The sequence below is a fragment of the Lepeophtheirus salmonis genome, chromosome 13 (assembly GCF_016086655.4).
Source record: "Lepeophtheirus salmonis chromosome 13, UVic_Lsal_1.4, whole genome shotgun sequence".
Lineage (NCBI taxonomy): Eukaryota > Metazoa > Arthropoda > Copepoda > Siphonostomatoida > Caligidae > Lepeophtheirus > Lepeophtheirus salmonis.
Window position 1 is genome coordinate 14795800 of NC_052143.2, and position 24194 is coordinate 14819993.

At 31.2% G+C, this 24194-nt stretch overlaps 1 protein-coding gene across 1 annotated transcript; it reads right to left on the bottom strand.

Annotated features, from left to right (window-relative positions):
- Positions 1–973: 973 nt before the first annotated feature.
- Positions 974–23396, bottom strand: LOC121128257 (uncharacterized). Its single transcript, XM_040723836.2, has 3 exons — positions 23107–23396; positions 21233–21331; positions 974–1261 (listed from the first exon to the last, which is right to left on the bottom strand). The coding sequence occupies exons 1-3, from the start codon at positions 23302–23304 to the stop codon at positions 1142–1144; spliced, it is 417 nt and encodes a 138-aa protein (XP_040579770.1). The 5' UTR covers positions 23305–23396; the 3' UTR covers positions 974–1141.
- Positions 23397–24194: the final 798 nt, after the last annotated feature.

A 24194-nucleotide genomic window follows, 5' to 3' on the forward strand; every position in this document is an offset into this window, starting at 1 on the left:
GACTTGCACACAGACGATAAATGTGGTAACCCACCTTATACGGTATATACCATATATGGTAGAAGTTCTATAATAAGTTTGGTTCTATAATCCCTTAACGTTTTCAAAATTATGCATTCAGCGAAATGGGTTAAAAGATACACTTTTAAAAAGCTTTGAAACGTGTATGTAATATAAATTACAAGACTAAAACCACTAGTACATATTCTTCAATCAAATAAGTTAAAAAAATAACTTAGTAATTTTTCTTTATCTGCTTATTTTATACGAAAACCCCAATATTATATATATTTTCTAAACTAAATCCCTTGAAGCCAAGATGATACTGTAAAACCCAATATCTGGGGAGTAACCCCAACCCATAGTGAAGTCAATCTCTCATACCAACCACCTCCAGCTTCAACCACAGCCTCCAACCAGGCCCTGGACCTAGCATTGGCATTGACGAGGAACTCCTTGTCCATGTTACCTACTGCCTCGAGAATGAAGCAAGGAGTCAACAATGTTATTAGCACGTTCATTGGACTCCCTCTCCAAGACGCTCTACAGATAGTAGTCCAGGGCTCAGATCCAGCGAGCTACGAAGCCAATTTTCTTTGGAAAAAACACTTCAGGAAGTCTGGAGTGCATTTTTTGCTTTTAGAATGATTATGAGTCTCTTTGCAGGTGTTCCCGATCCCATCAAACTCCTAGAATACCTTGGTAATATCGTTAACAGTTGATTCGGGCAACTTCGTTAGCTCAATAATCTTATTGGCATGTAATGGGGTATCGTGTGTATTCAAAGGACATCTCAAGGATTGTTTTTTTTATTATTATTATTATCCAATTTTGTTAGTTTAATCTGATTTGTACTTTTTTATAAATTCAGATCTCAGGGTTGCAAAGATTGTCTAAGTTTGTTCCGGATTAAAAATCCCCACCCCGTGTATAGAGTCAATATCAGGAAATGAAAAAAAATGATGTAAGAAACTTCTTTTGTGATTTGATGTTTATTTAAGGAGGATTCCAAGATTAAATTAAATAAACAAGGAGTTCTAAATACAAGTTTTTTCCAAGATATCAAAATGTATTTGTAATTACTCATTTCAAAATAATATGTAATATGTAAAGCTATTGTAGTCCGATGACCATAAATGTATTATATTAAGCAACGTCGTAGATAAATGATGAAAAGTCCAATCCTTGGTATCCGTTTCCACACTTTTCCAACAACGTGACCCAATGGGAGAGTATAAGGAGAACAATTCTTCTTCATCATCTGAAAGGAAGGAATAAAGTTTGAGAAATTAGTGGTATAAATGATTACTTTCTTTTGATAAAAAATCAATAACAATATTTTCAAATGCATTTCCTATATCTATTTTATAAATGGCATTTATAAAATAGAGCTTAAATTTTTAATCAATTATTAAATGGGTTATTAGTTGAAAAAATGCATTGTGAATTATAATTATTCAATTTGGGATATATTTTGTGGTATTAATAGAGAAAGTCAATATGCATAAATCTAACTTACTTATATAACTACCTTTAAAGTTATAATTATTCGTAATATGAGAAATGTAGTTATTAGGAGGACTTTGCAAAAATAAAATATTAATAAAATTATACCAATAGAAATATATAAAAAGGCAGTGGTTAGCAACAAAGAAAGAAATAACCCCCTCCCCTTGGACCTAGGGGAAGGAGGATCTAAACCTTGTTTCAAAGGCTTTCTAGTAATTTTGCCACAATATTTTTCGCCTCAGATAATTTCACCCTCGTACATTTTTCTGCATTAAATATTCGCCGCCTTTAACTTTACTCTTTGCATTTATATTTCAGATATGGATCAGAGTATGAAGAAAAAAGGAACTAGATAGGAAATAAAGAAGGATCATGAGTCTATTTCGAAAGAACATATTGTTGAGTAAGTACATCAACAATTAGCGACTCGACTTAAATGATAGTTCGAAAAAAAAATGTAGTCGTTTAGTTTTGTCTCTAAGAGATGTTCTAATGAGAGTCTTCTAATCGCTGGGGAGACATATTATTTCATTGAATAAAAATTTATAAACGAGTAGTGAGCTGCAATGGTAACTTCTTTTTAATGTTCCTTTAATTGATCAGATGGAGTTGCACTGATCTCCTGTATATATAGTAAAGAGAGATTGTGTGTGTATATGTCCTTTATGCATTCCCATACCATTGAACCTAGGAGGCTGAAATTTAGCATGAGGCCCTCTTTGGAGCATGGACAGGCAACGACGGGGGTGTCGATTTTTGGGGAGGTTATATAAGGGGGCCTTATGCTATACCCAAAACTAAAAAACTGTTTTTGCAGCTCAACGAAACTAGATAGGGGGTTGAATTGTTTGTCAATAAATGATTGGCGTTTCGAAAGCATCTATACGCAGAACTACATTTTCCAACTTTATTCAAAATCAAAAAAGTTCTGGGCTAAAAATGAAATCAATGAAAATTGCAATTTCGCTTATTCCAAGTGAAAAAAAAAATGAACTTCAAATGAAATATGGGATTAGTAAATGGAATAAAGTTTGAAGAAATTTGTCTGGAGATTCGTTTGCATATGAATTTGCCAATTAAAAAATGAGGTTTACCTGAAATATCTATTATTTTCTGAATAATCTTTCAAATTTTTGATTTTTTCCCTCTTTTTCTTCATTTTTTCATCCAACGTCAATTTTCAGTTTTTTAAAAATAAATACAACAAGACGATGTTCTTTGCAAGAAAAAATTGCCGACTCAATAAAATCATTGAAGTATTTTCAATTTCTGAAACATTTTATTACATAATTTTTGCAATATTTTCAAACATGAATCAATTATCAAATGTTATTTTTTCGACAAAATTGTTCCTCATAACTTTTTTGTTTATACAAGTACGAAAGAAATATTGGTAGGTTTGTTATTCTTTTACAATTCCAATAAATGCTATTAACTATTTTTTTTTCCAAAATTAGTGCAAAAAAGTTTTTATCAATTTTCTTTGCGAATTTCAATTTGGGATTTTTTTGAAATAAATAAAAAATGAATTTCTAATCTAGACCATTTTCTAGATGCATATATGTTGATATATTATTTGAAGTTTATAACACATTATTTTTTTAATATTCATAATAATAATACTAAGGTTACAAGAGGCAATAATATGAGTTGTTTTTTTTGGGGGCCCCAAAAAAAAAAAAGTTGCGATGATGAGACTTTGTAGATTACCTTACCTAACCGGATTGATATAGTGTGGAAAATCTCTAAGAGAATTAAAATTACCAGGATCTTTTTATACAACAACAAAACATTCATATTATAATTATTAGTAATTATTCTTTTACAATTCCAATAAATGATATTAACTATTTTTTTCCAAAATGCAAAAAGTTTTTTCAATTTTCTTTTTTCAATTTCAAATTTAAGTCTCATTGACTTTTTTTTTTAATTATAAAATTATTTTCTGAATATTTTTTTAATTTTCTCAATTAATTTGACCATTTTTCAATGTGATTTCCCTCTCCTTCCTTAGCCCAAGCAACGCCGGTCAATCCTTTGCTACTTAAGTATAATTAACATTTTAACATTAAAATCTGACGATAACGATTGGGGCGCGAACTTACGCACAGAATAATTTCTCACAAGTGCGTTGTCCATTGAGCTATGTCGTTCCATTTACTTTTTATTAATCAGCTCGATTCAGTGTAGATATTTTTTGTGAATTTTGAAAGTTATGTTTTAGTCAAGTGTGTTTTTAAATAAAATTTATATGTTAGCTTTTTTTTTTTTTACAAAAATTTATTAAGGGTGGAAATGTTCATATTCTCCCAAAAAAAAAAAAAAAAAAAAATATATATATAGATATTATAGATTTAATTTTATTTTATTGGGTTGGGCTTTTTTGAGAATTTTGACAGACACTATTTGTTTTGGTTTTTAAGAATTCTTTTTTTCTTAATTGTACCCATTTACAATTTATTTTTATTTTCTTAAGCTAAAATTCAGCAGTTAGTCTACCCTAATCTCAGCATGAAAATAAACAAGGGGAAGCAAAGTTTGTCTGTTTGTCGAATAATAATAACTCAATTTATCACAAATATTGATACCATAAAATTTTGTAAGTTTTTCTCCAATTTTCTTAAAACTACTCAAAGGTTTGAAGATTGTTTCAAACAAATTAATTTAATTCAAATATAATTGATAAATGATTTTTTTATTAGATGCAAAAAATTCAGACATACTTTTAACATGAAAAAAAACAATTTATGGAAAAAAAAATCGTCATTGTTATAGCAGAATATTTACAATTTTAAAAATGTTTTCAATATTAATGGGTCTTATACTGAACTTTAGAAAATCACTATCAAACAAATAATAAAATATAAATCTACTTTGAAGTAGAACACTCTTTTAAAATTCTTATTTTCAAAAATATTCAAACTTTAGTTATTGAATTTTTTTTCATTTAGATTATGTAATACAAGTGTCTGCTATTATTGTGGGCCAAAAAATATGTTAGAGAATTTGAGAATAGAAAGTAATTTCATATTTTAGGGATGAAAAATTATTATACTGTCAATAATTGTAATTTCTCCCTTGGCCGTAAAAATAGTTCTGATATAGACTTGCAACCTCTTTACAAACAAATCAAAATAAGAAAATATTATTTTCTTCTTCTCTAAGACCATAGTATGAACCCCCATTCACTATCCCATTGTAAACCCGATTATAAATATGGTTGATAACCTCATCTCAGAAAGGTACAGGAAGAAACTCTTGCCAACAGGCTTGCTCGTTATTCCCACTATTGGAGAAAAAATCGAAAACAAAGTGGAGGCAACACTCGTTAATTTTTTTTTGGCTTATCTACACTTGTAGATACAAAGAAGTAAGCATTCCAGAGGGGCTGAAGGACATGATTGTTCTTAAAGCAAATGTTTGTTCAAAGGATCCAAAGCTTGAAGTAGCATTTAGTTACGATTTCATCCTCCTTACTTTTAATTATGAGGTTTCCGAATGCAACAAAGCGACAACTTAAACAAAAATAAACAAGTTTTGTTTTTGTCCAATTTCTCTAAGTCTAAAAATGTCGGAGCAATAAAAAAAGAAGCAACGCGTGTGCAATCTCCTCCGCGCTCTGAGAAGGCTGCAGAGGCCGTGGAAATCTCCATCAGAACTGCCTACAATAATGAAGTCAATTACAGCCCCAAACATAAGAAGAACAATATGCCTAACTTCTGGGCTGTATCCATCTAGTCCTGAATTCAACCCCCTAGACTTAGACTTAGTGTCTAGGAAAAAAATGCATCACCGCTCATTCATATTTGAATTCCCTGAGAGACACCATCATCGCAGTATGATTCGCCAGGGACACGGCCTTCATCGTCATAAGCTAATAAAGTTGACACCGGGTGTTGAGGCTGTTATTGCTTGTGAAGGAGAACATATTAAATAAAATATATTGCTAAATATAGTATTTAAAAATATAACTAATTGGTTTTGATTTAACTTTCCTTGTTTCCATAAAAATTTCGTTTTTTTTTTTGTAATTTAGTCATATTACTGGGACCCACTCTGTATGTTTGATTAGCTGGATAGTTATTAGATTTTTACCCATGTCTAAATTATGTTAATCCTTTTAACTACATTTTATATAATTTAATTCTCCTTTGTCATATGTTTACTTATGTTTATAGTTATTACACTTGCATTACTTTATTTAGTTAAGATAAAGGATATTTGAAAGGGGAAAAAATAATAATATGTGTATGTATTTAATTAATTGAACAAAATTAGTACCCAGGTACAAACTCTAAGTATAACAATATTTCCTCATTAAAATATTTTCCAACCATTACTATGCTCATCATTGTACCAATTTGAGTCCAAAAACCCTCAGCATAATTGATAGCATTTTTTTTTTTTTTTTAAATGGTAACTCCTCCCCTTTTGCAAATATGAATTAAAATAGCCTTACTGACTCAAATTGAAAATTAAAAGTCCAACGTAATCTCCTCTTTAGGTTATTTGTTTCATAAAGAGCCTTTATAGCTCTACTAATACTTTCATCTCCTGATTTGGCATATAACAAAATTCTAAAGAATTGTTTCGAATCTTTTGAGAATATACAAATAATTAGCAAATTAAAATCCTATATGTGCAAAAACTTCACATGATATGGAAAAATAATCATAATTGCACATTCGTGATCAACACATTATATACGAATACCTTTAATAAGGAATTACACCTTACACTAATGGCTCTAAAACTGTATTAGACAAGCTTATCTTTATTGGTATCCTACACACCCCTTTCACTAAAATTTTACTGTCAAAATTAGAAATATATTTTTAAAGAATCATGTAAATGAAATTAATTTGTTGTCAAAGAAGTACAAACTAACTCAATTATAATAATTATTAAAAAGTAAACAAACTTTTACATACATTCTATCAAAAATTAACTCACGAATGGAAGGACATAGTTCAACATGTAAAATTATTCTCCTGAACTTAATGTGGGTAGATTTGCGTTTCGGTCATTTCTAGAAAAGAAATATAATTTATGCATATGGAATTCAAAGACAATTCCTAGGTCAGTTGAGTAAATGTAATACTGTTATGTTTACTTATATTCAGCCAGTGCAATTCCATCTGACTAATTAAAGAAACATTTAAAAAAATAGATTGACGAAGTTCAATCACAAGTATGTATATTCATTGGTTAGGTTTGTAGGTAACACGTTCACTGACGTTCACGTTCACCTGAGCACGAGTGGTTATTTGGGTCATGTATACCATAGAATTCCACTCTTTCTCTAAGGTCCATAAAACTATTTTTTTAATTATCAAATTTATGTTTTATGCTCGAGGATATAATACCTATATGTATGTACAATTGTCGTCTGTATTTTTTTAATAGAAAGGCAAGATACAGCAAATCCCAGGGAATCATGTATGAAACTTTAAAAAAGTTATTTGACTAACTAAATAATTCACCGATTTTGTATCTAATATGAACTAGTAGTGCAATAAAGACAAGCAATTTATTTGAAACAAATTTCTTCATCATACTTAGAACAACTGAGATATGGACCAAAATAAATCGTACGTCAGCCCCCTTCTTGATACGGAAATGACTTATAACGAGATCTCCCACATTGTTCCCTGCTTCTACCCGCTCCAATTACTCCAAGGGTAGTTATAATTTCCAGCATGACAAGGCCAAAAAAACTCAAAAGGGTTTGTAAACCCCTTGTCGAAATTCTGGGACTGGTCAATGTGGCCTCCGTCATCACTTGACTTCCAAAGTCTTGACTATAGTACCTGGAGGACCATCGAGAGGAAGGCCTGATCCACCTTCCTTGTAAATGTGGATGCCCTAAAGACTGCTGTGGAAAAGGAGTAGGCTTCCACGTGAGGAATACGTGGATAAGGCCTGCAAGGCTTTGAGGTGTAGGGTAGAGGCCAAAGGTTGCCACTTTGACATTCAATTGATTATAGCAAGTATCGTTGTCCTACTACTTATACTTTTTAAGAATCTTGATAAAGTTGAACTTAGAAACTTCGTTGACGATTCACGTGGACACACTGCGTACGTCATCCGTAGCGAACGTGAAACATGATTAATTAATTATTTACTACAAAAAAAAGTAATTGGAAAAAGTTAAATAACAGTTAGTAAATAGGCGCCTATATATACAATAATTATTGTTTGCCACAAATTACTATTAATAAATGGCGTCTTACCAGGACATTTGTAGAGTGTCCAATTTTTGGCATAAAGAAAAGTGTACAAAAACACCTAAGCACATTATATGTTCAAATTAAATTGTAGGCTGTAGCTGCTTCAAATAAGTAAAATATAACATGAATTGGGGGGGAGGGGGGGAGTAATAAAGTTGATTTAACGTGCCTATAAAAATGACTTATTTTTATAGTAAATTTATTATTATTTGAAAGTACTTTACTTCTATAGTTATTAGGGATAATGTAAAGATTATGATTATTAAAAAATATATGGGTTTCAATCATAGTTTTTTTTGTGTTAGCGAGGTAACTCTAATAGTTACATACAAATAGGCGTGGACATTTCATAGAGCGAGAGTAGCAAGTGGGAAGAAAACGGATGATAACCCTGAATTAAGATTCTTACTTGGACTTATGTCCATTAAATTGGGCGAAAATACACAAAAATATATGCAGGTTTTTACATGAAATTTTCTAAGAATGCAGTCTTACAAAGTATAATAATCATAATCATTTAGATGTAAATTCACTAGTTGTATAAATTTTTATGTGTGGTACTACCTTTCTTAGTATACAAAAATGAATTAATGTCCAGAAAAATGGGTAAAATTACTCAAAATAGGTATATTTTGTTTGTTTTTTCTTCATTTTAAATGGAATTTTGTAGGATTCCAAAAGGTATTAATGCTGAATTACGACACTTGTTAACATCAGATGCATGTTATATGATTTTAGAGGGAGAACATATATAACTGATATATGAACGGAGGAGAACCTTCAATATTTAAAATACAGTGCGTACTACAAACCCCTTTGGATATTATTGCGTTTGGCTATTTCTGAAACGAAAAAGCTCGTCCAAATCAACCAAAAATTTTTGCAATATATACTGTGTCAATACTATTTTGGTTAGTATTGCACAACAGTGGTTCGAGCGAGATTTCCCCCCGTCCCCTCAATTCTGCCCTCTACTGTGAATAACTCAACCATTTGAAGCTGGTGATTGCCAATTTTTTTGCCGATTGACAAGGACTTCTATGTAAAGGGCATTATGAAGATGGATTCTCGTTCGCAACAAGTTATCAATCATAACAGGACATACTTGGATTAGATCAGAAGATTATATTATTTCTTAGAAAGAAATTGAAATAAAGCAAAAAATACGAGATTACTTTTTCCCCAACATATTATTAATGAAAAAAAGGGTTTCATTCTAATAAAACTTGGTTGTTTAGGCCCCCAAAATGGCCAAAATAAACAATGAATACGTCAGATGAAAACGCTTTATTCCAGAAATGATGTGAAAATTGGGAGTTTCATACGTTATGTATTTCCTCTTTTAATTAAATAGACGTCTTTACTTTCCTAATCATATTTGTATAGTAATAATATAAAATAAAAGTGGCAATTAAATGCTAATTGAAGCGATTAAATAGTTTAAAAACTATTACTGTAAAAACAAACAAAAAAAGAAAAAAAAAATGTTACTGCAATAAATAAGGAACAAAGGTGCTTAAAATATTTCCTAGAATGCGGTGACACCTTTTCCTAGTCGGCAAAATAAAGAGAATTTTTTACTTTCCCAAACTGTTTTCAATATTATTTAATTCGTGCATAGAGAAAAATAAGTATAAAGTAATCACTTGTGTGTGAATTGCAAAGGGTAAGGATGAGGATTTGTTGCTGAGAATAAGTATGAGTCCTTGTTGGACTCGGAGTAAAATTGAAGATTCACATCGGAGTCATTACAGCCTCTAGGTTCTTGCTATATGATTTGTGTTGTTTTCCTTCTGTTCACGGCTGCTTGGGGCTACTTTAACACAGCAAAATGACGACCAAAACATTTTTCAAATTCTCAGGGTGACCACATTGATTTTCTTTTAATAAGTAAAAATGTAATCGTAATCTGGATTCTATTTTTTAAAGGTCGAACTTTGAGTAAAATGTTCATAAAATTTAAGACAAGTATCCGTCTAATTTTGGTTTCAGATATGGGCCGGGAAATTTGTATTCATAGAAAGATTACACAAAAAGTACTTATCATAATTTTATTTAAACTCATTTCACTATTAGTCAATTATGTTGTGTAAAACTTTGTTCTGCTTAATTTGAAGTATCTTCAAGAAATTCAGAAGACATGTTTCAAATTTCTATATAGAGTGATTATGTTGAGTGGATCTTTCAGAATATTTTGAAGACAGTGAGATTTTACATATTACATTTTAAATTTTAGAAATGTTGTGACCTAGTTGGATTTTAACTTCAAAGGCAATTACACACTAGGTGATCCAAGATAATATACAATCTGTTTTAATTTTTTCTAATTTAAAAATAAACAAGTTGAAACTAATTTCACATGAAATACAACCCAAAAAAATGATTAAGAAAGATTTTATTACTCCAAACTTAGTATTTCCGTTAAATAGGTGTCAATTAAGTATGAGAGATATAGTTTTTATTCTTGAAGCAACTATTGATTCATTGAGGTCGAATATTCATGAATTTCCTATTAGTAAGTCTTCTATCCTAAGGATACAAAGTGATCGAAGAAAAGATCGGGGAACTCCATTAAAATTGATTTTAAAGATAAAGAACCAGATGTTGTAGCTTTAATTTGGAGTGAAAATTACTGCCTTTCTTGAATAACTGTAAGAGGAAATGAATGTAACCAAAACACTTTAAAGAAAATATATCCGAAAAGATTGATTTATTGCCTTATTATGTAAAAATAATCCTTATAACATGAATATAATAACTAATATATGAAATAAATTCCTATTATTTATCAATTCTGAAACATAAGCTCAACATTATCACAATAAATAGATTAGAGTGGACCGGAGAAAGTTGAAACATGTCTTCTGAATTTCTGTGAGATACTTCAAATTAGACGAACCAAAGTTTTACACAACACAATTTATTAATAGTGAAATGAATTAAAATAAAATTATGATAAGTACTTTTTGTGTAATCTTTATTTGAATACAAATTTCCCGGTCCACCCTTCAATCAAGTCATCGAATTGACTTAAAACTCTCGTCGGCACCTGTTATCTTTGTCTTAGATAATCTTTTTTTTCTTCTTCATAATTGAGTAGCTGAGATCAAATAGAAAAAAAATGGAATGTATGCATTTTTGAAAAAATAATTTTAATTTTATGTGACACCTTAATGTACATAGATATAATTGTTAGGGGTATTTTTACAACCAATTAAACAAAATGAATATAATATATAGAAGTGTGTGTGCAATGTAAATAGTAGTTGTATGTTGTAAATACATAGTAAAAAATAAATAATATGTTCTTACACATTACACAGTGACCGGACTGAGAACATAAAAATTCTTATGAGGTTTTAATAGACAACAATCAAATTAATATTAAGTCTATATGTAATTGCGAAATTAATAGTTAAGCTATGTTTTATAGGGGTATTTATTATGGAACGACTACGAGTACATAATATAAAAAGAATGCAATTAACTACATAGTTAAACAATGGAATTGCAGTTTTTAAGAAGATAAAGAGTGGTGAATAAAGTATGTGTTTTTGTTTTGTTTTTCAATGCTATTATAAGTATTATTTAATTTTTGAAGAAGGAACATCTAAGAGTATAAAGCACGGAGGTGCATGAACGACTCAGAGTAACGATGAGGGCTTGCTAAGGAGTTATACAGAGTTGCAAAAGCAAGACAAAATCACAACAAACATCACTCAAGGAAAGAAAATTTAAAACCAATTTCTTCTATGTTTAAATACTATATATAGGTATATTTTTTATTCAATATGTCCTCCGTTACCAGTAACAACAGCTTGTAGATGCTAGTTTTAACGATGAAGGCCGTATCCATGGCGTACCATGCTGTCATGTTGACAACTCGCAGTTAATTCAAATATGGAGTAGAGATGTGGCATCTTATATTAATGTCAGTATGGAGATTTTCTGGTTTTTCCAATCTGGTCTTCTTTTCTATTTTTTGTATTCTTTATAATTGTATCTGAGAGTGAGTAATAAATTAGTACTCAGCATGTTTAATAGTGAGTTTCTTCTTGAGGTCTCTAAGGACACAACAATGGTGACCCCGACTAAACGAATATAACGGTAGATAGTATTCCTAAAGACTGTGAAGTAAGTGAACGTAACCATGTGTCAGTGAAACGGCTATCTTTTACCTCCTTACGGTCGACAAGATACTTCCTTCGTATTGAAGCTCAATTTGAGTTGGCTAAAATAACTCAAGAAAGAACTAAATTTAATCAAGCAACAGCCTAGAACGATTTTGTGAACCTTATATCAAACAAGGACAACATCTCTGTTTGTGAAATAGAATCAAAGGCATGGGACCTCATTAATGAAATCTCCAAGGAGGGGACGGATTTCAAGGAGACCCTAGTGAAGCACATGGTTTTAAATTAGATTCCCACATCATCGTGTTAACACCTCACACAAGGGTTTAGTGGTGTATCCTATGAGGAATTCATAAGGTGTGCAAGAACTGAGGAGAGTGCATGTAGGTACTCTTAAACTTAGTTGTAATCTGGAAGAGGAGCGTGATATCAATGAGGATACAGGAGTTAATATTATCAAAAGGAATGCTGACCAACATCTGCGTTTTAAGTGGAACAATATTGGGCATGCCGAAGGCAATTACTTTAATAAAAATGTTCTAATACTTATTTTTCTTCTTCCAACGCGAATAATAATAATAATAATAACTTTTATATTTTCCATAAGAAATTCGGCAGGAGATCATATCAATGTCTTTCTCCGAATATTTGTTTTGATATTTTAAGTTCAAATAAAAAAAAACTGATAAGGCGTCGGGCTTTCCCGACACAAAATGATCCATTTAAGTGTATAAATTGTAAAAACACTAGAAATATTTTCCGAATTTATATTTAAATAAAATAAAAAATTATCAATCTTATATTCAAAGTACAAAATTATTTAAAATGCAGTCCTACATTACTGATTCCTTCACTAAAGCAGATAATCCTATAACATTTTTAGTTGATACAGGGGCTGAACGCTATTTGATACTCTTTTCTAAATCCATTTGGATTGTAGATTCTAATGTTAAATTATTAGCAGCAAATAACCAAGCCCAAAAAAGTTATAAAAGTTCTACTTATAGAATTGAGTTACCCAATTTTGGAACATATGCTTGGAATTTCCTCGTGCCATATATAAAGCTTGGTGTATTAGGATATGATGTTCTGAAGCACCATAATTTCTTTTGTAAATGTGTATAATAATTAATTAATAAAAAATGCCGACCATGTAAATAGTATTTCATTTGAAACAGAATATGTTGCATCTAAAGAGATTGTGTTTAAACACACTGCTTTGAAAAAAAATCATTGTTTGGTGATTGTCTATACGGTCTATAGCATTCTATCAGAACTTCTGGGGTGGCGGTTTTCTCTGGACCTAGAAAATGTACACCTGAAAAGAGAAGATATTTATAAAGGAAATAGATAACTTGTTAATAAAAGGAATTATAGAGTCTTCAAACTCTTGGTAGTCTTTCCCCATTCATTTGGTCAAGAAGCAAAATTGTGAGTGGCACCTTGTTGGCGATAACAGATTGTTTGATAATATCCCCAAACCTAACAAGTACCCAATACCATCTATCATGACTCACAAATGAAAAAATTGGGCGGTAATCCTTCTTCAGTAAATCAGATTTGCTGAATACTTATCATCAAGTACCCATGCTCCAACTAGACAAAGAAAAAACTGCTATAGCAATACCTAGTGGCTTTTTCCAGTATTCTAGGATGCCCTTTGGCCTAAAAAATGCCACATTCTTTTCAGATAATGATAGATAAGGTTTTGGGCAACATTCAAGGATATTTTCCTTAACGTAAATGATATCCTTTTATTTTCGCAGACGGAAAAAGAACACCACAAACTGATTTAAACTGTTCTGAAGGCTTTGAAAACTAATGGACTTAGTCATAACTTAGAAAAAAGTCAATTTTGCAAAAATGTTACTGAATTTCTAGGGGTTCACAATCTCAAATAGAGGAATACATCCCAATGATTCTACTTTAACTCCTTTAAAACAGTTGGACAGACCAACGAATGTTAGCAGAATGAACAAGTTGATTAGGATAACAAATTTTTACAGAAGATTCATCCCCAAATCTCGGAAAACTATTACACTCATTTTATCATTCAATTAAGAATAAGAAAAAATCATCGCCAATACCATGGGACACTTGCCTGGAGAATGCTTACTTAGATTTAAAAAGTGGTTTGGACATGGTTATCCCTCTTGCTAACTATGTTCCATATGAAAAAGGAAGACATTGTGTGGATGCTTCAGACTATAGAATTTGTGCAGTGCTCGAACATGGGGAAGGTTGTAAATTTCACCCATTAACTTTCTACAGTCGAGAATTGAATGACAGAGAATTGAACGAGGGTGATTTTGCTCCAGAGCTTCTAGCAGTACGAGAAGCTATAAGATATTTTGATCGTGTTATTGAAGCGAGGAATATTTCTTCCTACACACAGATCGTAAAACTTTGGTGGCAGCCCAATTAACTAAGAATCCCAAATGGCAAATGAAGTATTATCGGTATTTTGCAGAGCTGAGCGAAAGAAACATAAAATTAGCTCATAATTCGGGTAAAAATAATTTACCCGCCAATTTCTTATCGGGACTTAATTTTCTTAAGTGAAATTTCATGGACTGGGAGCATTGGCGCAGAGAGCAAATGGAGGAAAATGTGCAAGCTGCGTATCCCATGGCAGAGTGGATTGAAATTGATGGGCAAAATATCCTTTGTGATGTTAGAACCAAGTCTGCAAGACCTGTGGTGCCCAAAAATATAGTTTCCCAATTATTAAAAACGTTCCACAATGAGTCACACAGGGGGGGGGGGGATGAAACCCCCATTAAGAAACATTTAATGCCATTTTTTTGGACTCTGATGTCTTCCAACATACGGGACTACATAAGTCGTTGTGACGTTAGTCGGTCGCAAATCAAAGAAAATGGGATTAGCCTATTTACCTTTTGAAAAATTAAATCCCCAACAAAAAACTTTAATCATATTCACCTTGATTTAATTGGGCCATTTCAAAAAAGCAGAGGGTAAACAATGGCTGTTACAGTGATAGACAGGGAAACAAAGTGATTGGAAGCTTATCCTTTACCAAATGCAAGCACAGAAAACATCATTAACCAGCTTAGAAAGAACTGATTTTGTCGACTTGGCTACCCTAAAATCATAACACGAGGAGGTCAGTTTGAGGCATTAGTTTGGCAGAAACTGATGAATGATTTTAATATCTAAAATATGAAGACAGTCCCACATCCTCCACAAGACAATAGTCTAATGGAACGTGAGCATCGAACCTTGAAGGAGGCTATGCGATGTAAGATATTGGAAACAGGTAGACGTTGCGTTGATGTTTTACCAGATATATTATTGGATTTGAGAACCACCCCTAAATCTTGTCAAAATTATTCCTCTGCAATATTAGTTTTTGGAAAGGATTTGGAGAGGTTCTTTACTATTTCATGAGAAGAGCGTTCCAAAACAAATAAATGTCAATCATAAGAACAGCAACACAATGAAAAATATTTCCAATTCTTCTTACAAAAAATTAATAAACGCTACTCACGTATATGTTTAGAATCCTCCTATTAAGTCTTCCTTGGAACCTTTCTTTAGTGCACCTTATAAAGTTGCTCGGAGATTTAGAAAAAGTTTTAGTATTGAGTGGAGTGGTAAAACCAAATCTATTTCAATATATAACCTTAAGCCAAAAATTGGTTGAAGAGGGAAGTGTGTAGTGACTGGAATATAAGTATCTTATATTGATATCAGTAAGGGGATTTTCTGGTGTTTCTAATCTGTTCTTCTTTTCTATTTTTTGTATTCTTAGAGTGAGTAATAAATTTGCACTCAGCATCTTTACTTGTGAGTTTCTTTTTGAGGTGTATAAGGACACTGTTTTTCTGATGTAGTATTTATTTATTTGTCGTGAGTCATTCATAGTCACTTCAGTCAACTCCAATAAATAAACCCTAAGTACAACTCTAAATAATTTTATAAATATATATATGTTTATAGCCGAAATGCATATTCTCGGCCCATGGCGAAAACATGATATCTGGACAAATCCTGAGACTGAAATATTTAATTTTCAATATTTGGGTGACTATATCTTCACCAATATTTAACTTAGGAGGTTCAAACTTTGCTCTGATCATAAGCAAAATAAAACACAAATAAGAACTCAAGAATTAAATTTTATTTACGTAATATCACCAAATATTCCGTTAAACGATTTATTAAGAATATTCATTTTCTACGGCAAATGCACGTTCCTCACTATTCCATCACATAATAGAGACTGACTGTATTTCCAAGGAAACTTTAAAATTTTGCCTCTCGAATCAAACCACACCCACTCTGCAAGCACTTCTACAGCCTGATTGTTGTACATTATAAAAAAGGAAGTTTGGTTGTCGTACCCTGTATTATTGAATAGTCTTATTAATAATATTGTTTTTACTTTTTAGAGTAAAAATTGAGAGATACAAGAAATATTTATATATGATGTAAATATATAGCTCATATCTACAATGATGTTGGTAAATGTCATTTTTACGTTATTCTATTGCATAAGAAAATAGATCTTGTAGCATTCCTTTCTTTCAGTCTGTATATTGTGCAATGTACTGTGAGTACATATATCAATTATTTCCACAAAAAAATATAGGTACACTCTATGAATTTTCCTGCACGTCATACTCTGTCTTTTGATATAGAAATTTTGGGACCACATAAGTGGAAATTTTAAATTTTATTACTGCAACCTTTTAATTGAATGGAAATAACTTCAGTAAGTGAAGCAAAATAAAAGAAGATGGATTAAGACAATTTTGACACATTCGAACAATTAACCATTTGTAGGATAATGAAAGTAGATGGAAGTAGATGTTTATTGTTATTTTTTGGCGAGTTTTGTTTTTAGGTATATTGCATAAGTCTGCCCTCACGTAATATTTTCACTTTTAATTTCAATATTGGAGACTGTGAGAGCGGAAAGTTGAAGTTTAATTATTGTAACCTTCTAATAATAAGGAAATAACTTTGCTAAGTAAAGTGGTTCGAAGAAAAGAATATATTATTGGAGTAAGAGGGGAGGATCTCAACTTTTTCGAGATATTCGGACAAATATAACAGGGGATAATTGTAAAAGTAAATAGGAATTCTCAATATATATGTAGGAGGTTCTGAGTTTGTCTCTTATGGAGAATTGGAGACGAGGGACTCAGAGGGATGAGGGTATAGGTGATAACATCTCATTTTTGTAAGCAATGTGACTTTTTCTTGTACCTTGGCCTCGTCCCTTAGTCCACAAATCGACTCCGACTCCCTCACCCAACGAATCCTTATAAGAGACAAACTCAAAATCTCCTCCAGTTATTTCCTTATTATCAAAAGGCTGCAATAATTGAATTTCGACTTTCCGCTGTCACGGTCTCCGATTTCGAGACAGAAAGAGAAAGTATGACGGTAAGGTGTATCTAGGGTACCCTAAACTCTCATCCCTTTTAATAAAGAAATTCATTTACAGGAAGGGACATTTTTAGAAGGAGGAAAAGATATGATAAATAACATTCATATAGCAAATAGCACAAAACAAGGTAAAGAAAAATGAGAGGCATTACCATCACTCCAAAAATAAGGGTTCAAATAGATACATAGTACAATATTATGTATGTCTAAGTGGGAAAATTAGGAGTTTTTACTTTAACGTTGAAACCTTTAAAAAAAAACTTCACCTCAGAAAGTTGTAGTAGAAGAGTGTAAATTATTTAGAATCCAAGGAAAGAGTTATATAAGCATTTCAAAAGAAATGCAAAAATAAAGTGCATAGATTCATAGCTTTGTTCATGCATTATTAAAGAGACTCATGACGTGAAAAATAGTAACTAGGTGGTATTGACTCTGTAAGAAAGGGGGAATTGCAATTACATCATGTGACCCAAAAGTAATCTTGAACAAACACCTATTCCAACTCGAAATTTCTCAAGAAGTTTGGAACCACTCTACAAAGTCAAAATTGTAAGATATTTGATTACAATCCAAGTTATTCATATTAATGTAAGGATTAGTAACGCATCTACAATCCCCAAAATAACAAACATGAAATTAAAATTATAGTAGAGTACCCGCGAACAAAATTTTTACGCTACAAAAATACACAAAGTATATATAATCTGACAAATCAATTGTTTTATGTAAAAACTTTTCTAAGAATTTATGGAAAGACTCATTAAAGCTCTGAAAACAAAATTTCCAAAAATTGGACTGAGGACAAGGATGAAGAAGGTCAAAAGGCAATATCTTTGTGGAGATGGTGGTGGTAAGTATTATGACAGTCCATAGGGTCTTGGTCAATTTTGATGAGAGAGGAACTGTCGAGAAGATTTCTGGAAGATGTGACACAAAAGTGACAAGCAGGGAATCTCCAAAATTTCTTGGGAGCATCAATGCGGGATCCATCTTACTTGAAAAATGCTTTGTTTTAAGTACCTTCAATCCTATATTTCAGATAGATTGAATGTCTTTGCTCATTGAACAAAGACAAATGTTCAATCAGATGTGTGAATATCAAAGACTATTTTGTAGCGGTGTTTGTAGCATTAAAGAGTATCTCTAAAAATGTAAAATTTCAACAGTGCTCAGATATGTTTAAAAAAAGGTCAGAAAAAGGTCAAATTTATCCTAACTTAAACTGTACTGTCTACTTCTAGTAATAAATTGGCAATTGCTTATGATTTGGGACACTTAAATTGTAACTATTGATATAACTTCTTTTACGAGCAGGCAGATAGCAAAAAATGCAAGGCTTTGCTCTTTTTAACCAATTAGTGCCCAATATTAGTCGAAAACTATTAAATATTTTCGATCACAAGTTTATTAAGGTAAATTTATTGTAAGATAAGATTTTTTTTTTAAACTAGGACTCAGTTGATATTCAGGTGAAAAAAACTTCTTTCTTTTTAAATCGTAAAACCTAAAAACTTTGGAACTGTCGAGCTACCTCTAAATACTTTTCAAACCTGTGGAAAAATTTCATACGATGTCTTTAGTCTAAACGTTTAATATTTATCAAATTAAAAAAATAAGCTTTACTCAAACACTCGTGCAAGACGAGGGAGAGCCAGATCTTGACAAAAAAACCAAAAGAAAAGTACTTAAACCCTCCCAAAAGCTCCTCAACCACCTCAAGTACCCACTTATCGAGAAATACTCTTGGTTTTCTCGGACGACAAAAAAATTTGCCTAGATTAGAAAGTCAATAACCATAAAAACATGTGGTTGTCCTTCTGCCTCAAGGATATCTTGCAGAAGAAGTTCCCAGCCCACGTCATGGTGCTTGGTGTAGTTAACTCATGACTCCTCAAGTGTTCTTCGAAGGACTCAGGGTCAACACTTATGCCTACCTGAATGTGCCAGAGACCAAGGTGAGCCCTGGATCAACATAGTTGCCAATGAGAGTCCTTACATATGTTTGCAGGACTCGGCTCCCTGATGCACCTCGAAAAAAACCTCAAATAGATCCAAGACAATTTTTCCGACTTCCTCTTGCCGTACTTTTGGCCTCCAAACTGACCAGTTCTAAATCTGATGGATTTTTTTGTATTGGGAACGATCTAACGCCAAACCAACCGAAGCAGCACCAAAGACGAACTTATCAGTCTGATCAAGATAAAAATTTCAAGATTTGCCAAAGGACCAAGTGGTGAAGGACTTCTTGCACTTTCGATCACGTATAGAGACTGTAATTTTAGGATGGAGGTGATTTTATTTTTTTTAAATATATCAAATGTGAAGCTTTCCTAGTTTGTTTTTTTTAATATGAGAACTGTTTGGAGACAAAATTGCGTTCGAAAAAAAACATTTTCGTGGTAGATATGTCTTACATAGCCTGTATATAAGTTTCTATAATAAATTGAGATACCCATTATTTTTATATATGTTAGAGTTGATATCTTTGTAAGGAAAAAAAGAGCGTATGGAGAAGGTGGAAGCAAGACATATGATACTACTAAAATTAGACCCTTGTTAATATCAGCTGCCTATTGCATGAAGTTTTGGGGACTTTATGAATTACTACCATAAAGAGGAGAACCTTCAACATTTAAAATAGAATTACTGGAAGAAAAATATTATAATTTTATCTAAATTCATACATATTTATTTTACTACACATTTTTAAATCAATTTACAGCAAAGATAGAGGATAATTATTTTTTCTGAGGGAAATATTAGCGCCACGAAGACCTAATAAATAGTGAATAAAAAAGAAGAAGGGGCACACGTAACAAACATTTCCCCTTTTCTAATTTTATTACATAATAAAATAGAGTTCAACAATTATATTATCTAAATTTCGTATAATTTCATTCACTATTCCATTCATTTTGCAATCGTAAAAATCAATTAAAAAGATATAAAAACCTGTATAAATGTAAGACAAAAAGACAAAGTCTTTATTTTAAAATAATCTTAACCATCTGAGTTTTGGGTTTCAAAAAGATATAATTTGTTATCCAAAAACATTCAAAAAAATGTCATACATTTTCTTTTAAATATTTATTACTTTATGCAAATTTTGTGAATCAAATTAGTACCCTTCAGTTTTGATGAGGTTTCGTATATTGAATTAAATAATAACTACAATATTAAAATATTGACCTATCGTTGTACAGCTCAGTGCTTACATTAAAAAAATAAAGTTTAAGAAATTAAAAGGAAAAATAAAGGAATTTGTAAGCAAAACAATTAATTAAATTCACTAAACCTTGATAAAAATTATAAATATACAAATTAGTCCTAAAAAGGGCATTATCTAGATAAATAAAGAATTGTACATGATCATATTGAATTTTCCATAAGGTTATTCAAAAGTATCGGACATGAAACGTAGATTCAAAGGAATAAGAAGCATTTCTATAAATCGCGGGGTGTATAATATCCCAGTTCACTAACAGAAGGTTGAGTAATATATTTTGCTCGGATAAGGATATTATAGTATATCATATCACTTTCTTTTAATTTAATCGTAATTGGGTATCCTTGAACTGTAATTTATTATGGGTCAAAAGGATGGATCAGAATAATTCATTTGTAAAAATTGTATATAGATATATATCATAGATACAAATTATTTTGCTCTCTTTATGTTGACGAACCTAATATATTATTATGAATAAATACTGTTGATTTTGTATAAATTATTATTTCAATGAAAAATAAGATTAATTAATTTTGTTTTTCATAATTTGAATTAAAAATTATTTTTCATTGTCTTCTAAAAAGAAAATTACACTTTTGTTACATATAATATATGCACATAGTTGATGCTAAACAATATTTAGATTAATGAAGGTTAAATCTATAAATGAATACTCTGCAATGAAGGTTTTAATGCAAATAAAAAAGTCTTACACAGTTATGCTTGTCCACATGGATATTTGCGTCCCCTTTGGTTGTAACTCCACCTCTATCCAATTTCACCACACGATGAGCAATAAACGTGGAATCCTCCTTTAAAAGTAATATTAAACGATATATGTTCATATTTATTTGAAATTGACAGTACAGCATGATGGAAAGAATTTGATAGAATGGATTTGAACTTAGATCGTTTTCAAACTTAAAAAGTTAAAAATAGATGTCAAAAATGTTAGGGTCTTTAAACATATTCTCTTCATTGTTGCAAAAAGACACAACACTATAGTTATAGGTGAAGGAAATGACAATTTTCTCCAAGTATTAATAACTGAGGAATTACAAAACCTATAGTATATTACATAGGATGAAAAGTGCCGGCCTTAACAAAGAAAACACGTGTTTTTTTTCTTCAAAATTGTTTTTTTTTAATTATTATAGTTATTTTTTTATTATTATTATTCACTTTATGAAATGGAGTCTCCATAACCCCATAACCCTTTCAAGCCATTGTTTACCTTGAATTGTTTTTGTTTTTTGTTTCTTTTCAATAATGAAGCACTGTAAAATTAAAGGACATAATTGTTTTTGATCCATTTTTTTTTAAATAAGAGAAAATTATAGTCATACTTAGATCAATAACTCACATATTAAAGAATAGATTGTAATGAAATGTGTTGTTTTAGTTGATACTAACTGAAAAATAGATTAATTAAAAAAAAATAGTAAAAACTATTTGTGAAACCCGGCAGCTTATGTGTTATTTAGTTGTGTTGGACAATGTTTTGGAAATTCTACATCAGTCTGTGTCTATTATAATTCTATTGTGCGAAGCTAATTCGGCCTGGATCGGTCTACATGTTTTGTTGAAGACGTCATATGTATTTGTTTCCAAATTGTTAGCGTATGTTGTTCAAAATCGTAAAATGAGTGTCTTAAGGAATTTAAAGATTTTTTTGACTTAATATAGTTGTTGTATGTCCGTAAAATAATAATTAATGAGTATTGTACTAAAAGATTAAAAAAGGTGAATGAAAACAAGCCACAACTTGCCGTAGAAAATCTCTAATGTTATAAGATATGTTTAAGTAAATATCTCTCCACACTACATTCAAAATGATGACTTTCTGTATAGAATATGACAAAGTAGGATAATATAGTCATGAAATGGAGGGAAAAAAGAAGTCGATTCTGGATCAGATTTAAATATATAAACTTCATATGTATTCCACATAAATTGTATTGAAGAATAAATTTATAGCAGTATGAACAATACGCTCATACAGTGATATACAGGAGGTCCCCACATAATTCGGTGTTCGTAATTATTCTGACTCGCCATATAGTGCGGTGTATTTTTTTTAATTCATCATTATGAAAATAAATGATAAAAAACGATATATTGAGGTAAATAAGAATTCGAGTTGTAGTTGATGAGTTCGTTCATACGGGACTATATATTCATGTAATAGAAGTGTATAATTTTCCATATGGGGGAGTGTCCTGTAAGTATTTGATTTGATACAGCTAGTCTTAAAACTTTTAGATATGATACAAAATTGCTATTAAAAAGGTTTGCTCAATCCATATAGTTTAAGTTCTGATTATTTAAATTTCAAATCACCTGATAGAAAGTCAAATAAATACTCGATAGAGATTAAATTTAATAATTGTTTTACAATTGTCTGGCATACATTTGTTTAAAGTTTTTTATTGTCCAAGCCATGCTAAAAAAATTAGAAAAAGTGGACTTAAAAATATAATTTATCCCATTTTACGGATTTTAGTACTAAAATGAACCCAAAAAAACGATAATCTGTACATAATCTCAATGTACTTCCTGGCATGAATTAATACTTTATGGAATTTACCTTGAAAACAATGACATCCCCGGACTCAATAGATATTGCCTCTTGAATAAATATAAGATCTCCAATCAAGTAATTGGGCTCCATAGAGCCAGAACGTACCACTCCTATTTTGGGGTATCCATATCGAGAAGCATATAAGTAAATGCAGCTCAAAGAGAGGCACAGAAGGGAGATTTCGAGTAGTACTCCTCGGTTCATCGAAGTTCTTCATCACTTAATAATGACATGATAAATGATAAACACGGATATGGGAATGTATGTGTAGAAATATTTCATTTGTGAAAAATTAAAGAATAATTTGTTTATCCTTTCTATATGTGTGTGTGTTTTTTTTTTTTTTTTTTTTTGTTCCTTCCTTCCTTCCCCTTTTCTTCTTTCCCGGCGAAATCCTTGAAACAAATACAACGGCCATTGTCGAAGAGGGTACAAAGTAATCGACGATCTTTGCCATTATACCCATTACCTCTGTTAGTGTCTTTAAAGACATTGCTAAATAACACAAGCAAGTTACTCTATAAAAATCCAAATCAAGGAATTGACGAATACTTTTGAGTATAAAGTATATGTCCTTCGATGAAGGTCATCGTTCTAACTCATACAAAACTTGTAGTATGAAATGGCTTTCTTTTATGCTTCTACACGTAAGATATAGACAAAGATTGCCCAAATCTACGCAGAGGAACTCATAAATACAAATAATCGTAAAGACGTGTAAATCACATTTTATTCTTTTTTGCAGATCAGTCAAACCTCCAATTAAAAATTAAACAATTATAGTACATGGCAGTGTGGAACCAAAACTTGTAGTAGCATATGATTACAATTTTATATCCGTTTTATTTAATTATGAGGTTTCATTAGGCAATAAAACAACAGTTAAAAAAATGAACAAGTTTTATTTTCAACCCATGTTTCTAAGTTCAAAAAATTTCAGAGCAACAATAAAAAAGAAAACGCGTTTGCGATCTCCTCCGTGCCAGTGTTAGTGCCGAGAAACCTCTAGAGATCGTTAGCATCTCAATTCTAACTGCATACAATATCAACAAGTCCATTATAGCACCGTACGGTCACATACAGCCAAGAAAAAC

Excerpts from the sequence above, each read along its gene's own strand:
- LOC121128257 (XM_040723836.2), bottom strand. The coding sequence starts at position 23,304 with ATGAACCGAGGAGTACTACTCGAAATCTCCCTTCTGTGCCTCTCTTTG. Across the intron at positions 21,332-23,106 it reads GGGATGTCATTGTTTTCAAG|GAGGATTCCACGTTTATTGC; the intron begins GTAAATTCCATA and ends TTACTTTTAAAG. Across the intron at positions 1,262-21,232 it reads ATGTGGACAAGCATAACTGT|ATGATGAAGAAGAATTGTTC; the intron begins GTAAGACTTTTT and ends CCTTCCTTTCAG.